Source organism: Camelus dromedarius, chromosome 4, assembly GCF_036321535.1.
Source record: "Camelus dromedarius isolate mCamDro1 chromosome 4, mCamDro1.pat, whole genome shotgun sequence".
NCBI classification, from domain to species: domain Eukaryota; kingdom Metazoa; phylum Chordata; class Mammalia; order Artiodactyla; family Camelidae; genus Camelus; species Camelus dromedarius.
Window position 1 is genome coordinate 91598212 of NC_087439.1, and position 14989 is coordinate 91613200.

Here is a 14989-nt window from a genome sequence, read left to right on the forward strand (position 1 = left end):
ATAATAAAAGGAACAAAAGCTCCGAATCCGACCTGGTTTTGCATCCAGAGTTCCTTGCGTACTAGCCAGGTAACCTTGGACGAGTGACATGGAACTTTTCTGAGCCTCAGCTGATTCATCTGTGAAACACGATTTATACAGCTATTGTCAAAGCTATTTTCATGTGTGTGGAGCCCCTGGTGCAAAAGAGACAGTAAATAAGTGGTCACTGCTGCTCTCCTTTTATCATTTTTATGATCATCATTGTCAACATTACGTTCATGGAGTTTTTATAGAGTACAAAGCACTTTCACATGTTCTTACTGAAGTAAAAACAGATTTCAGCTCAACTTGCTCCCAGAGTGAGGTTTTGCAGCCTTCCTCTGTCATAGCACTAGTAATATCACATTGTCACCACAGCGGACTATCTGCCAACCTCATCAGACTGTGAGCACCTTAAACAGAGGGCTCGCCTCTTTTGGCTGCCCAGAGCTGGAATAAACTAGTGGCTCCCTTTCCATGTATCTCAGATCCGTGTAAGGAAACACTTTCTTGGGACCAGAGCTCTTCAGAAGTAGAGCTGGTGGCTTCAAGATGCTAGCTCCCCACCCTTGAGGATGTGTCAGGGGCCACCTGGCAGGGATGCTGTTGGGATGTGGCTGAACTGACTGGGAGGCTGGCTTAGAAAAGATGATTCTTAAGCCCTGCTATATGTTCTTATTAGTGTTTTAATTGGATGAAGCCATTCTGGTGTCCACTCGAGCATTTGCATCTGTTTAAGTTTGCGGGCCCTGTGCAGACGTGGCTGGCCTTGGGGACTCTTCTTCCTCCATTTGCACAGCTCCTCAAAACTCACAGGACTCACCTCAGACTTAGTAAATAAAAAATTTTTAATACAAAAAATATTTTCAAGAATACTTTTATATGGGAGACAGTACTTTTTCAAACATCAAATTGGTCCTAGATGTTTTGGCAGCGTATACTACATAACCTTTTGGATCTATATTTTCTCTTTCATAGAATAAAAACTTCAGTGCCTCTACCTCAAGAGTTCTGCAAGTTCACATTATGTAAATATATGAAATAAAATATTTACTTAGGGTTTCCATAAAAAAGGTCCAAAAGAGAGAATAAGAAAGCTTCTCTTCCTTGGTTTTAGAGGCTCTGCTGGGAATTCTGAGTGAAATTTAAGCCTTTCAAATATGTTTTGATTGGCCCCCTTTGTGTTTTATCTCCTGTAATGAACTCTTTGTCAGTTTGTCAATTTTGACTCAGGACAGAAAGTTCATGTGTAGTAACAACACACAGACTGATTTTTAAATTATGGTTTATTTCATGATGTAATAATCCTCTCTCTTTTCCTTTAGTCAATATTTACCTGTTAGGCCAATACATTATAATTCTAACTTCAAAAGGAGGCACTTTATTTTACCTTCTCCAAGTGTTGGTTTTAGATACTTGTAACACTGAAACTGGGAGTTGAACTGTCTGAGACTCTTGGCCACATTCTCGTAAGGCTGAGTTCCTCGATCATCGTGGGGCTGGTTTCCCTGCTCCCAGTGACCCAGCCGCACAGCTGCGTGGCTCACAGAGTGAGGCAGCTGAACTTTGAGCCATGCTGGTTTTCCTCAGCCTTCCAGACAGCCTCTCCTCTGTGGGAAATAGATCTGTTGTATTATCCCATAGCAGCCAGGATTTCTTAGATGGACTTGAGTTTTCCTTAATGTATTCATGTTACAGGACTGGATGGAAAAACCCAGTGACTTCCCTGTAGGAGGGTGGTCTCTGAGTGTGAGACAAATGAGAATGGGGAATCTGAAATTCTTTTCTTTCCCTGAACCTCTTATTTTAACTCCAAGTTTAAACATTTTTCCAGTTTAAAAACCAAGGAAAGAATCATCCCCCAGTGAAGAAGAAATAGGAGAACAATAAATAGCTACAAATTTTACAAGTAAAATGTGAGATACCTTAAGACTGATTATCCAGGTAACCAGAGGATAAAGTGGTGATGTGTTAGTAAACTCCTCTGAGTCAACTTGGGTTTCAGTCAGGATTCCTTCAGTGAGTCATAACTGAAAGGAAATTGATTGCCTCATGAGCTGCCAAGACCACAGGTAGGCTAGTTTCTAGTTCAGCTGAATCCTGGAGTTCAAATGAGGTCATCATGATTCTCCCTTTGTTTCTTAGACCTATTATTTTCTGTACTGGCATCATTATGTGGCAGAGATGTTTCCTGGGAAGCTCCAGACTTATTGTCCAGAGTCCTGGGAGAGAGACCCCCTTTTCTGAAGTCCATATCAATCCCTGGAAACAGGCTCAGAATAAATCTACTTGGGTCACATGCCTCTGCCTAGACCAGTCACTGTGAGCAGGAACAAGGTACAGTGGAATCCCATCAGGCATATATTTAAATTATAAGCAAGTTCACCTTTGGGCTTGTATCATCACTGTTCTTCTGTCTGCCCATGATGCTTGCTGTCTTCAAATTATGTGCTTGTTTTACATGTGTACTGTTCTTCATATTCGATCCATTTTGTGCATTTTTGTGTATATATCTTTGTGTGTATTTGTGTGTTAATCACATATACTACATTTGATAGATGATTTAGGGGATGTTCAAGAGTAAATCTTAAATTTATAACCTAACCAGCCCCCCAAGCCTACTTTAGGTGCAATTCCATCAGCCTGAGTCATCTGACCATCTCTTTGGCAGGAGTGATAGAGAAGGCAGGGCCTGTTGAAAAAACAAGTCCACCAGGAAAGGAAAGGGCAATTCTAAAAGGGAAAAAAGTAGGTCTTTTACCAGAATGGGAAAGGCTACAGGCAAACAAACCAATTGTTGATACATTCACTTATTGAGTGCCTGCGGTGTGTCAGGCATTCTTCTAGGCACTGGCCTCCAACATTGGACTTGACACAAAAGGCTCTGCCTTCCTGGAGCCTGCACTGTAGGGAAAGGTGAACACGTGAGCTGGTAAAGATGTGCTGTGATAACTGATGGTGATGGCAGCCTTGAGGAAAAGACCATGATAAGCATCTTCAGTAATGGATTAGCTGCTTTAACAGTACAAGTGGAGGAAACAGGGGGCAGAGAATCTCTTCTTGTTCTGGGTTTCTCTTCAACTGGCCCTTATAAGGTAAGAAAGATTTTGATAGGCAGACCATGTTGTGATTATTATCCCACGTGTAAGAAAAAGCATAAGCCAAGCAAGCATCTGAATGGGATGAGGTAAGATATATTCTGGGAACGGAAAGGTTTCCCATGACAACCGCATAGAGAGCATGTGGAGATGGGCCGTAAGTCTAGCCAGGTAGACTGGGGTGAGACCATGCAAGGGCATGAATAGCAGCCTAAGGAGTGACATCACCAGATCCATGATTAAGATGATTATTAGCAACAGTGTGGAGGCCAGGTAAGAGGGGCTGGAATCAAGGTAGGAAGGCCAGCCGTGAGGCTGAATAAAGGCTGTGGCCAGAACAGACAGGAAGGGCAGAGCTTTCAGAGGCAAGAATCTGCAGGATACAGGGATTAATCCCCTCTAGTGAGCTGAAAGGATTTGTTCATCATCCAAGTCTTCTTTTGCAAGTCTGCTGATGTTTACTCAAAGACAGAAGCCTTTAGAAATGGGAAACATCTTGTAAAAATGGTTAATATTGTTAATTCGGGATAAAAATCTCAACACCAGTTGGTATATGATGAAAAAAGTAACAAAAATGAACACTCAGCGGATAGATGGAGCGCTCAGCAAGACCGAAAATGGCAGCCTGTACTCCGCCCTGTGGCCTCTGGGAGTGACATGCATTCTCGGGATGGAGTCCCAGGAGGGATTGCCCTTGCCTTCCATGCCAGGCTGATCAGCCTTCTTGTGTATTTACAGGCAATTTTGAAGTGGGAGTTCACATCGCTGACGTCAGTTACTTTGTTCCTGAGGGATCCAATTTGGATAAAGTGGCTGCTGAGAGAGCTACAAGTGTCTACTTGGTTCAGAAGGTAAATGTCTCCAATTTCTTGGACTCAAAAACGTGCTTCTGTTTAGTCATCTTCCTTTGTTTATTTCTCTTTAAAAAATTATGAGGAATAGCAATCTTGTCAGAACATCTTTTCTCACGTCTAATATGATCTTTAAAAAAAGATTTTCCCTGGGAGAGTGTTTGCCCTCTGTTGTTGTGTTTTCCTGTTAGGCCTTTGTATGTTTAAGACAAACCAAACCGAAGCGTTCCCAAGGCAAGACGCAGGTACTCATCTCAGGCCCTCGGACCAGCCCTAAGTAACTCAGACAAGTGGTCAGATTCAAGAGGAAATGAGGAACTTTCAAACTGTTGTTGCAGAGCGAGGTTCAGCAAATTCAGCCTGTACCAGTCACCATTTTTATAAAGTTTTGTTATAATACAGTCACCCATTCATTCATGTGTTGTCTAAGGTGCTGACACAGTGCTCTAGGAGAATGGAATGAAAATGTACTAGTGGCCTTTTAAGAAAACGTTTCAACCACTGTTGTAAGGGTGCAGGCTAATCTGCTCTCATAACCAGTGTACCGCTCTGGTGGGCGTGTTGGTAATGCAGTTTTGCATGTATGGGGGCAGAGGGGATATGGGAAATCTCTAACTTCTGCTCAGTTTTACTGCAAACCTAAAACTGCTCTGAAAAAATAGTCTGTTTTTTAAAAAAAAAAAATGTTGAGAAGTGGGAGAGGAAGGGGCTCCTCTAGGACTTAATTATAGCCATGTCCTTCAGGGGCTGGAGATCCTGTTACCTGTGGCCCAACTTTAGCTCCCCCTGTCTTGCTCAGGCAGCCATTAACAACCCATGGTGGAGGGTGTCCTGTATGGAGCTGTCTACTCCCTCTCCAGAGGGTGCTCGCACAGATGTGTGTTGTCCCAAACAGAAGCCAGAGCTGTCATCTGTTAATCCAGTGGAGGCCCTCCCTAGGGAAACCTAGCACTTCCTCTCCCCTGCCCCATAACAGTACTTTCGGGACCATTACAACCTAGAACATGTAATCAAAATCCTAGAGCTCTACCTGCTCCAGGAGAATTGGACATCTGGTCTCTTCAGGGCTTCAGCTTTGACTTACCAACACTTGTTGGACGGCCTGAGGCTGGGAGCCTGAGTATCTTCTAGCTTGTGACACCTGGGAATGTCACAACTAGTTGGCGTTGCTTTACTAGGAAGGATGTGAGAAAGACAGAGAACCCAACTCTCATCTCAACAATCTGTGCAATTCACCAGGATGGCTAAAATAAAGACAGATAATACCAAGTATCCACAAGGATGTGGAGTAGTGGAAACTCTCACTGCTGCAGGAAAGGCAAATTGCTACAACCACTTTGAAAAACTGTTTGACAGTGTTATGGACTGAAAGTTTGTGTCCTCTCCTCCCCCTTGCCAAATTCATATGTTGAAATCCTAATATGATGATCTTAGGAGGGGGGACCTTTCAGAGGTTATTAGATCATAAGGATGGAGCCCACGTGAAGGAGATTAGTGCCCTTACAAAAGAGACCCTAGAGAGCACTCTCATTACCATGTGAGGTCACTACAGGAAGGCACCATCTATGGACTAGGAAACGGACCCTTACTCGACACACAGTCTGCTGTCACCTTGATCTTGGATTTCCTAGCCTCCAGAATAATGAGTAATAAGTGCATGTTGTTATAAGTCACTCAGTCTATGGTATTTTTGTCATAGCAGTAATAAGACAGGCAGTATCTTTTAAAGTTAAATGTGTATACATACCTTCTGGCCCAGCAATTCTACTTCTAAGTATATACCTAACAGAAGTGGGTACATGTGTTACAAAAAGAATGTGTAAGAATGTTCATTGCAACACTATTCAAAATAGCCAAAAAAGCTAGAAATTATTCATTACCCTCAATTGTAGAATGAACTAATGATTTGTCGTATAGTCACACAGTGGGATGCTATACAGCAAGGAGAATGAACGGATGACAGCTCCACTCACAAACATAATGGTGAAAGAAACCAGACACAAGAGTACACACTGTATGAGTCCATTTATATAAAGTTCAAAAACAAGCCAAGATAGAAGTCAGAATAGTGGTTATCCTTGAGAGAAAAGGGCCCGAGTAGTTATTGAACTTTAATGATCCTTGATCTGGGCACTGATTACATGAGTGCTCAGTTTGTGAAAAAGCATCAGGCTTTTTCTTTATGATGTGCACTTGTGTATGTGTGTGTGTGTGTATGTGTGTGTGTCTATATGATACTTAAATAAAAACACATGTTTTTATTTTGAAGCTTTTTGGGGGTGACTTGCATTCCACTCTGGCCCCTTTTAGTATATATACCCAGCCTACTCAGGCAAAGGAACCACATCAAAATCCAGGTACCTCACTCACTGCTTGGCTTTCCTGAGAACACAGCTCTGTTATTTGTACGTTGACTACACTTAATATAACCTCAGGTTGAGACATTTCATCCACACCTCCTGCCTGAAAATACAGGTGGCCAAACCCAGCCTTTGTCTGGCCCAAGACCTCTTAGGGAAAGAAGATGAGACTTTAAAATCCCTTTTATCTACAAAAACTGTAATGTTATGATGGAAAGAGAAATTGTAGTAGCAATCTCTTAAACCTTAAAGGCCACATGAAGAAAATAAAATGTTCTCCCCATACAGAAAAGTTTAACTCTGCCCTTCAGATTTGAATATTTAGGAATTTTAGACGCAGCTAGAAGTTCTTTTTAGCAGGTGGCTTTCTCTTATCTAGCTGCTGCATTCTTCTTTTATAGCCAGGAATTAGGTTTCAGAATCAAAAAATGAAAAAATAAAATTGGATTAAATAACTAAGCAGATTTCCTTTTCTCTTCTCTTTACTCTAGTTTCATGATTGTCACAGTTCTAGGATTTCTCTTTGGGACTGTAGAGTTGGGGCTCTTCTCTTAAGCTCTGAAAGTGGGGAGCTGGATGGAGGAAGGGCCCACGTGCCTCCGAGTGGCTCCAGGCTCCGGCTGCCCAGCACTGCCCCCAGCTTGGCAGGAGTGAGTGGCGCCGGCCCACAACCTTGGACAGCAGCAGCTGTGCATTCTGATTCCTTTGAACCACTGCTCTGACCTTTCTTCCTACTCATTTTTGTTTCTTAAAGGACTGTGTCCAGGAACTTTCCTGCTGTTTCCACTTTACTTTGCCTATAAAGATCTTCTTAAAAGCTGGATGAGCTGCTTTCCCCCTCCTCCAGATTCTCTCTTTCTCATTTAGCAGAACCATTTCTCCCAATGTCATCAGATGGGGGAAGGAGTGTGTGTGTTGGGGGGTGGGGGTGCCAGTTGATTTCCCACCTACGGGGAATGTAGCACTGGTTTCTTTTCATTCAGTGTTACTGACTTACAAGGAACTGATGTCATAGTTACAGTTTAAGCTTGATTTGGGAAATTAGCCCATAGATTAGGAGAGTGTACAGTGAAACAGATGTTGCCTCCAAATACCATGTTACTGTCCAGATATCATCCCACTGTCTTTTAAAATGAAGTTCTTTTTGTTGGGGTTCTACTCACACTAGTAAGATTTGGTTACTTGTGTTAACAATAGGGCGCACTCGGGAAGAAAGATAAATTTATATATTGTCCACTTAAATCCTGTGAAAAAACATTTTCTTTTTAACAAAAGATAGGTCTCTATTAGGGTAAAGGACAACTGTCTGCCTGAACTTAGGCCTGTCCTTCTTAGAGGACATGACATCCATCTAGTTAATGTGTCCTAGCTATCTTCTCTGAGAGGGAAATACATTGTAATTGAAAAATGTAAGGTAATTTTTAAAAAATAAGTGAATGAGTTTTAAAAGTAAAAGAAAACCTAAACAGTTGAAACCTAAACCTAAATATTCTGCCTTTTGGCCCAAGCGCTCATGTTATTTTAGGTGTGAAACAGCTCAAATGAAAGTGCGCCCATAAATCTCTACGATATTTTATTGGTACTGCTTTATAATAGACATCAAAGATTGGGATTGGAAGCCTGTCTTAAAGTGGAGTCCAAAGAATTTTAAGATGTTCCTTTATGACCCCAGCAGGTTGTCAGAGTGTTGCTGTTTCGTTAATGTCAAACTGTGTAACAAAGAGTTGATCAAATTCGGAATTCATGGAAGTGTTGATATGAAAAAGAAAACTCTTTAAACAGAGATGTTGGCTGGCAAATGAACTATCTCTTTCCTTTAAGTTGTTTCAGCATGTGAGTGGGGAGCTAGCTGAGTGTACCTTATTGTTAAAACCTACGAATCCTCAGACAACAGGAGAAAAACTCACCAAGTTCTCAGGCTCTGACATCCAATGGGCACTGAAGGTGTAAGGGAGCTTTGGGCGCCAGCAAAGGCTGAGCTGCAAGGAGCAGAAGAAGCCCCCACAGCCCCTCCTGGTACTAGAGAGCCCCCAGTGGGTTGCTGTCTGGTCTCCTTGAGCTGATGTCGCTGCTAGACTCTCCTGTTCCTTTTTGCTTAGATGATTGATTCTTCCCCTCTGTGGCCCTTTCCGTTGGTCACAGGGCTGTCCTGGCTAACCCGTTGCTGAACTTGGCCAGCCTGCCCGCTGTGGCTTTAGCAGATGTTTCTGCTCTCAGAGGCTAATATGAGATTTTATAGTCTTGTTGGTACCCTCACCCAGCTGCCTTGGGCAGTTTACCTACATAATCAATTTCTCTCAGCTCTCCTAAGCTCTAGTCCAGAATGTTTAGAAAGTCAGTGTCCTATCATCAGTGTCCTTCTTTTCCGTGACCAGCTTTTAAGCTCTGCCCTGACCCAGCTTTGATTCTGGCCCTGAAACATGCGTAAGAAGACTTAGCACCCTTTAAGCCCATTTCCTTTTCTGCTGCCTAAAGTGCTAACAGTCTTTATCCAGTTAGCATTTACTGAGCACCAGCTGTGTGTCAGGTGCCAGATCTATAAAGATGAGAGAGATGCTGATGCCCTGGGGAAGTCAGAGGAGGCGGGGGTAACAAACAATTACAATACATTGGGCTGCCTCTTTGGTTACAGAAGCACTCCCAAAGGGATGAAGTATAAGAGGAGAGTGAAGCTGTAGCTGTCTGGACTGACAGTAGGAGAGGAGCTTCTGCAAGAGCCAAGAAGTCTTCCTAAAGCAGTTGATTTTTGAGCGATGTTTCAAATTTTGAGTAGAAAATTTCTAGGTAGACAAATATGGATGGAGAGGACATTCCAGGCAGAGGCTAGAAAAAGCATGGAACATTCAAGGAACAGTATACAGTTTGGAATTGCCAGGATATAAGTTGCAGGGGGAGCCAAGGGACAAAGTTACAAAGGGAGGCCTGGGATGGCAGGCTAAGGGGCTTGGATTTCATCTTGAGGTCAAGTAGGGAAGTGACATAGTCTCCTTTGACAAAGATAGAAAATCACCTTAGCAACTGTGTGGTTGGAGAATGGTGAGGCGAAAGGTAGGAAAATTATTATCAGTACCAGGGCCCTTTCCCTGAGCCATGGCCATTTGAGGCTTTGAGTAACTACCCCAAAAGACAGGGATCTTTGCTCACAGAATCTTAGGAGAGTTGACCAACGTGGTGGTGTCCATCTGGACCCCAGGTGAGCTAGAGCAATAGATGTCTTCTGCCTGGTGCCAGAATGGACATCCTGAACAAGGAGCATCACACATTTGCCCCCAGAATGCATCCCCTCCCAGTCTAGCAATCCATGTCACATGACAAAGAACAGGGATGAGCAAATGGGGGAAGTTAGCTTCCCACTGTTGTCTTTGCTGTCACCTTCCAGATGGGATCTGAAGGCCCTCTGCCAGCTTCCCCTTGAGACTTCTTGACCACTGAACATGGAGGGTCTAGGCTGTACTGAAGACCTCTTGGCCCTACTGAAGATGTTTGGGACTTCCCTCATTAGCAGGACAAGCAAAAAGCCAAATTACCAAATTCAGCTCATCAACTATTGGGGAAGATAAAGGCAATGTGTCCTAATATAAATGGGATTGCAGATTATCACTGGGTGGAATTCAGTAAGAAGATGCAAGAGTCTGGAGAGTAATAAGGAAATTTTATCCAGAATAATTTCCACTCTAGAACTCTGCTGCTGGCTTAGGAGATTATTGAACAGTGGAAGAGGGAGAGGAAAAAACTCATTTGAGAGAGATCTAGAAGGTGAAACCTACGGGACTCAGGAACTGATTGGGTGTAGCAGAGAGAGGAGAATAAAGGAATCAAGAGATAACACCCAGTATTGTTCTGTGGGGTACGTGTGCGGGGGGGGGGGGGTGTGTGTATGGTGGTGATTTTGTTTTTGCTTGCTTACTTAACAAAGACAGAGTGCTGTTCTTAGAGATAGAAAAGGTAGACATAGCCAGTGTGGGGAGGAAAACGCTGGACTTTGTCTTCTGCCTGCAAAGCTTGAAGTATGCATGGGACATCCAAACCAAGGTGCCCAGATGGCAGTATAACAGAGGGATCTAGAATTACAAGGACAGGCAGGGCTAAAAGTGCAGGTGTAGACAGACCCATGTATCAGTGGTGGTACAGTCCCAGGAGTGGAGGACATCCCTGGGGACAATGTGCAGTGAGAAGAAAGGAGAGCCAAGTGCAGAGGGCATCTGAGGAGCCAGCTGAGGGAGGGACCCCGGTAAGGACCAGCACAGAGGAGGGTCTGGGAGCGCCCACTAGTTCTGCGTGTTCAAAACCTGCCTGCACCTTTATAGTGTGTAATCTTTTACACAGAAAAAAGACGAAAGTTCTCTTCCAGCATGCTAACATTGTTTATTCTAAGGCATGGGGCCTCAAAGTCTTTACATGTTCATGTTTTAATTTGTTATCTAAAATTTCTACAATGAACATGTAATTTTTGTAATTTTAAAATGTCACGTTGGGTTGAAAAGTGAAAGGAAGATGAGGAAGAAAGTAGGAAGCATACACTATTGTGAGAGCCACGTGTGAGAGGGGAAGAGGAGATCTGGACTGGGGAGGGGAGGGTGCGTTGTTCATAAGACAGCAGACTGACCTTGTAGTTGTGTCTACAGGAAAGATAAAGACCAGCAGAGCAGGTAGCTAACTGAGAAGTGCTTTGGCAGGGAGGGAGTGGATCAAAAGCACAGGCAGAAGGCCCGGCTTTGGATGGGAGGACACGTGCATATCAGGGGACTGAGCACACGTGTAAAGTTAGCAGAGACATGGTTGGGAGAAACAGCTGAAGGAAAGGGCTGGAAGGAAGCTTGGGTGGGGTTGAGTCTGATATTTCTCAGTTTTTTCTGAGAAGAGTTGAAGTTTTCTGCTGAGAATGAGGAAGGAGGCAGTTGGGTAGGAAGTTTGAAGAGAGTAATAAAGTTTTGGAATAGAGTCTGAAGTTCACATAGAAAGAAACTAACCAAAGATGGGTGAAGGGACTGCCGGCCTCCACTGTCTGCTTTAGTGACACATCTCCACAAAGTCTGGTGGTTTTCTCCATCGCCGCACAGCCATGAGTTGCAAAAGCAGGAAAGACAGATTGTAAGGGTGATTGTGGAGTCTGTAGAGTTGGGACAGTGAAAGTGAGCGAGTTTGAGAACTTCAAAGGAACTATCCATGAGGTCCACACCAAGTAGTGAAGCTAATGAGGGCAAGACAGGGCACAACTGGGGAGAACTCTCCAGGGAGTGGGGGATGCAAAAGCGTTCACACGGTGCTGGTGACAGCCAGCAGTTTCTCAGCTGCTGCTGAGACCTGGCTTCTCTCTTCCAGTTACACATTGTGTTCTGTACTTATGACTCCTGCCTCGAGAGTGGCTGCCTGTCTCTGTGGCCCCTGTCCCATGGGAATCTCTGCTGTGCTACGGACTTGACACATATGCCGTGAGTCATGGGGTACATTCTCAGTGACACCGGCAGAAATCAGGCCCAATTTATGAGAGGCCCTGCATGCCAAACCACAGATGTACCTGTAACATCTTTATTCCTATTCCTTTGAAAGACAGAGAAATAAACGTTTCTTTACAAAACTATAGGGACATAAGTTTATCTTTATGCTTTATGTACTGTTTTCTCAGAATCCTGCCCCAAGATCTAGTGAAAGTTTATTAAAAGGAAAGCTCTTTAAAAATTAGGCATAATTATACTACCCCCAAAGTTTTAATGTTTAGCTTTTTCATAAGCCCATAGATTCTTTGACATCCTACCCTTGCAGTGTGAATATTAAAATGTTTTCTTCTGTGTAAGATACAGGATACCAAGCAATGTTTATAATCCGAGCAGCCACTGAGTGTGCCAATCATTTTTAGGAGAGAATAGCCAAAACAGTTTATTTTATCCTTAAAATACTAGCTGCCTATGAAATTCTTATGTAAAAATGTTTAAATAGAAGTCTACCATATATTTCATAAAATGCTTTATGTGATGTAGTAAGCAATAAACACAGAAAAAGATAGGTGGTTTGTTTTCTGGGTAAAAGTCAGCCATTCATTTGTAAACTTGAAGTGTCTGCTGTGGGTCAGGTGCTGTATAGAGAGATGGAAATAATGCTCATTTCCTGAAGATTCCATGGTCTCGTGGAGAGGAGAGACACATAAAAAAGCAATTAGGATCACCTCACACCAGTCAGAATGGCCATCATTAAAAAGTCCACAAACGATAAATGCTGAAGAGGGTGTGGAGAAAAAGGAACCCTCCTACACTATTGGGAATGTAAATTGGTGCAGCCACTGTGGAGGATAGTATGGAAACGCCTCAAAAAACTAAAAATAGACTTACCGTATGATCCCCACTACTGTGCATATATCTGGAGGAAAATGTAATTCAAAAAGACACATGCACCCCAGTGTTCATAGCAGCACTATTTACAACAGCCAAGACATGGAAACAACCCAAGTGTCCATTGACAGATGACTGGATTGAAAAAATGTGGTGTATATATATACAATGGAATACTACTCAGCCATAAAAATAATAAAATAATGCCATTTGCAGCAACGTGGAAGGACCTAGAGATTGTCATTCCAAGTGAAGTAAGTCAGAAAGAGAAAGAGAAATAATGTATGACATTGCTTGTATGTGGAATCTTAAAAAAAAAAAAGTACACAAATGAACTCATCTACAAAACAGAAACAGACTCACAGACATAGAGAGCAAACTTATGGTTACCAGGGGGTAAAGTGGGTGGGAAGAGAGAAATTGGAAATTCAAAAATTGCACCTCTTGGGGAGTGATGGAAATGTTAATTGTCTTGATTGTGGTGGTGGTTTCATGGGTGTACACATCTGTCAGAATTCATTAAGTTGTACATCTGAAATATGTGTAGTTTACTGTACAGGAACCATATCACAATAAAAGTGTTTTTTAAAAAAGAAGTAATTAGGATGAGTGTAAGAGTTACAGAAGTGTCCTGAAAGAGCAGGGAAAATGCAGTGACTGTCTGGGACTGCCCCGAGTTCTTTTTGAAAGAACAAGGGTGGGTGAGAAGAAGTACACAAAACACAGTGCACATACCCCACCTGGGGGCATCTGGATAAGCAGTTTAGAGATGCTGATGAGCTGAATCTTAAAGGATGTGCGAAAGTTGGCCTGATGCAAACATCCAGAAAGGTGCTCCAGAAAGAGGAACAATGTATGCAAGAGCTTGTGCAGTGAACAGGCCTGTGTGGCTCTGGTTACCTGCGGGAGGGGAGCACCAGGGCAAAGGCTGAAGGGGAAGGCTGAGCCAGGGACCAAAGGACCTGATGGACCGTGAGATGGCCAGTGAGCTGACTTTTATTGAGCATCTTCAATATTGTTTTACTAATAAGAAAACCAAGACCCAGAGAATTATACTAGCTTCCCCCAAATTGCACAGTAAGTGGTGGGTCCAGGATCAGACCCCCAAGTTTGTCTGGCTTCAAAACCTTGCTCTTTTTCCCACATTGTGCTGCTGATGAGTTTGGGCTTCACTTTATTGGTTAATGGTCTTTAGACTTTTTGTTTTTTCAGTGGCAAAGACCTTTTTACAAATAAAATCTTAACCCCAAACGCCAATATGTAAAAACAGATCAGATTGTATTTCATTAGCATAAATTTCTTCTATATTTAAATATATAACCATTGTGAGATCAAGTAATGAAATCAGTGACTTTCTTTTTAATAGCTCTTTTATTTTGTAATAAATTTATAGGCAAGTTGCAAAGAATGTACAAAGACGTCCTGTATACCCCACACCCAGCTCCCCCCTTGCTAACATCTTACATTACATGGTACATTTGTCATAACTAAGAAGTTGACATTGGAACACTGCTATTAACTAAATCCATACTTTATTTGGATTTCGCCAGTTTTTCCACCAATTATCTTTCTGTTCCAAGGTCTAGGCCAGGCTACCACATTGCATTTAGTTGCAATAACTTTTTTTTCACAAAGACTAAAACATAAAGTTAGGAATTATGTTACATTCTCAGATGCTCAGCCTTATGATTGAAAATAAGATACTGCCTTGAACACTTCGAAGAAATACTATCTGTGAAAAAAAAAAAAAAAGAGGTATTAAGCCCTGGACTAGAAGCATGCAGAGTGAGCAGCCTGCTACCAAATGCAGCTGGTATAATTATCTGGTAGTGCAGCCCAGAGAAGAATCCAACAATGCATACCCAACAAACTTGATTTATTCTGTCTGACTCAGCTTGGGCTGTCATACAATATACCATAGACTGGGAGCTTAAACAACAAAAAAAATTTTTTTCTAGTTCTGAGGCTAGAAGTCCCAGATGAAGGTGCTGGCCAATTCAGTTCCTAGTGAGGACTGTCTTCCTGGCTTGTACAGGGCTGTGTCCTCACATGGCCTTTTTTCGGTGTGTGTGCAGGACAAGGAGAGGGGGTAGTTATCCTTCTTTATCAGAACAAGGCCCCACCCTACTGACCTCATTTAACCTTAATTACCACTTAAAGACCCTACCTCCAAATACAGTCACATTGAGGGTTAGGGCTTCAGTGTAGGAATTGTGGGGGGACACAATTCAGTCTAATCCCAAGGCTGAAATTATATAAAATCTTTACAGTTCAATCATGAGACAGTATGGTATTGAAAATGTCTCCATTTTTACAATATGTTTATGTGAGTA

General features: G+C 42.6%; 1 protein-coding gene across 7 annotated transcripts in view; it reads left to right on the plus strand.

Moving 5' to 3' along the window:
* Positions 1-14989, plus strand: part of DIS3L2 (DIS3 like 3'-5' exoribonuclease 2) — a 321790-nt gene that overhangs the window by 216864 nt on the left and 89937 nt on the right. For all 7 annotated transcript variants that reach the window (XM_064485261.1, XM_064485263.1, XM_064485264.1 and 4 more), the window contains one exon: positions 3858-3970. In XM_064485261.1, coding sequence (XP_064341331.1) covers positions 3858-3970 — 113 coding nt within the window. The remainder of the gene's footprint in view (positions 1-3857; positions 3971-14989) is intronic.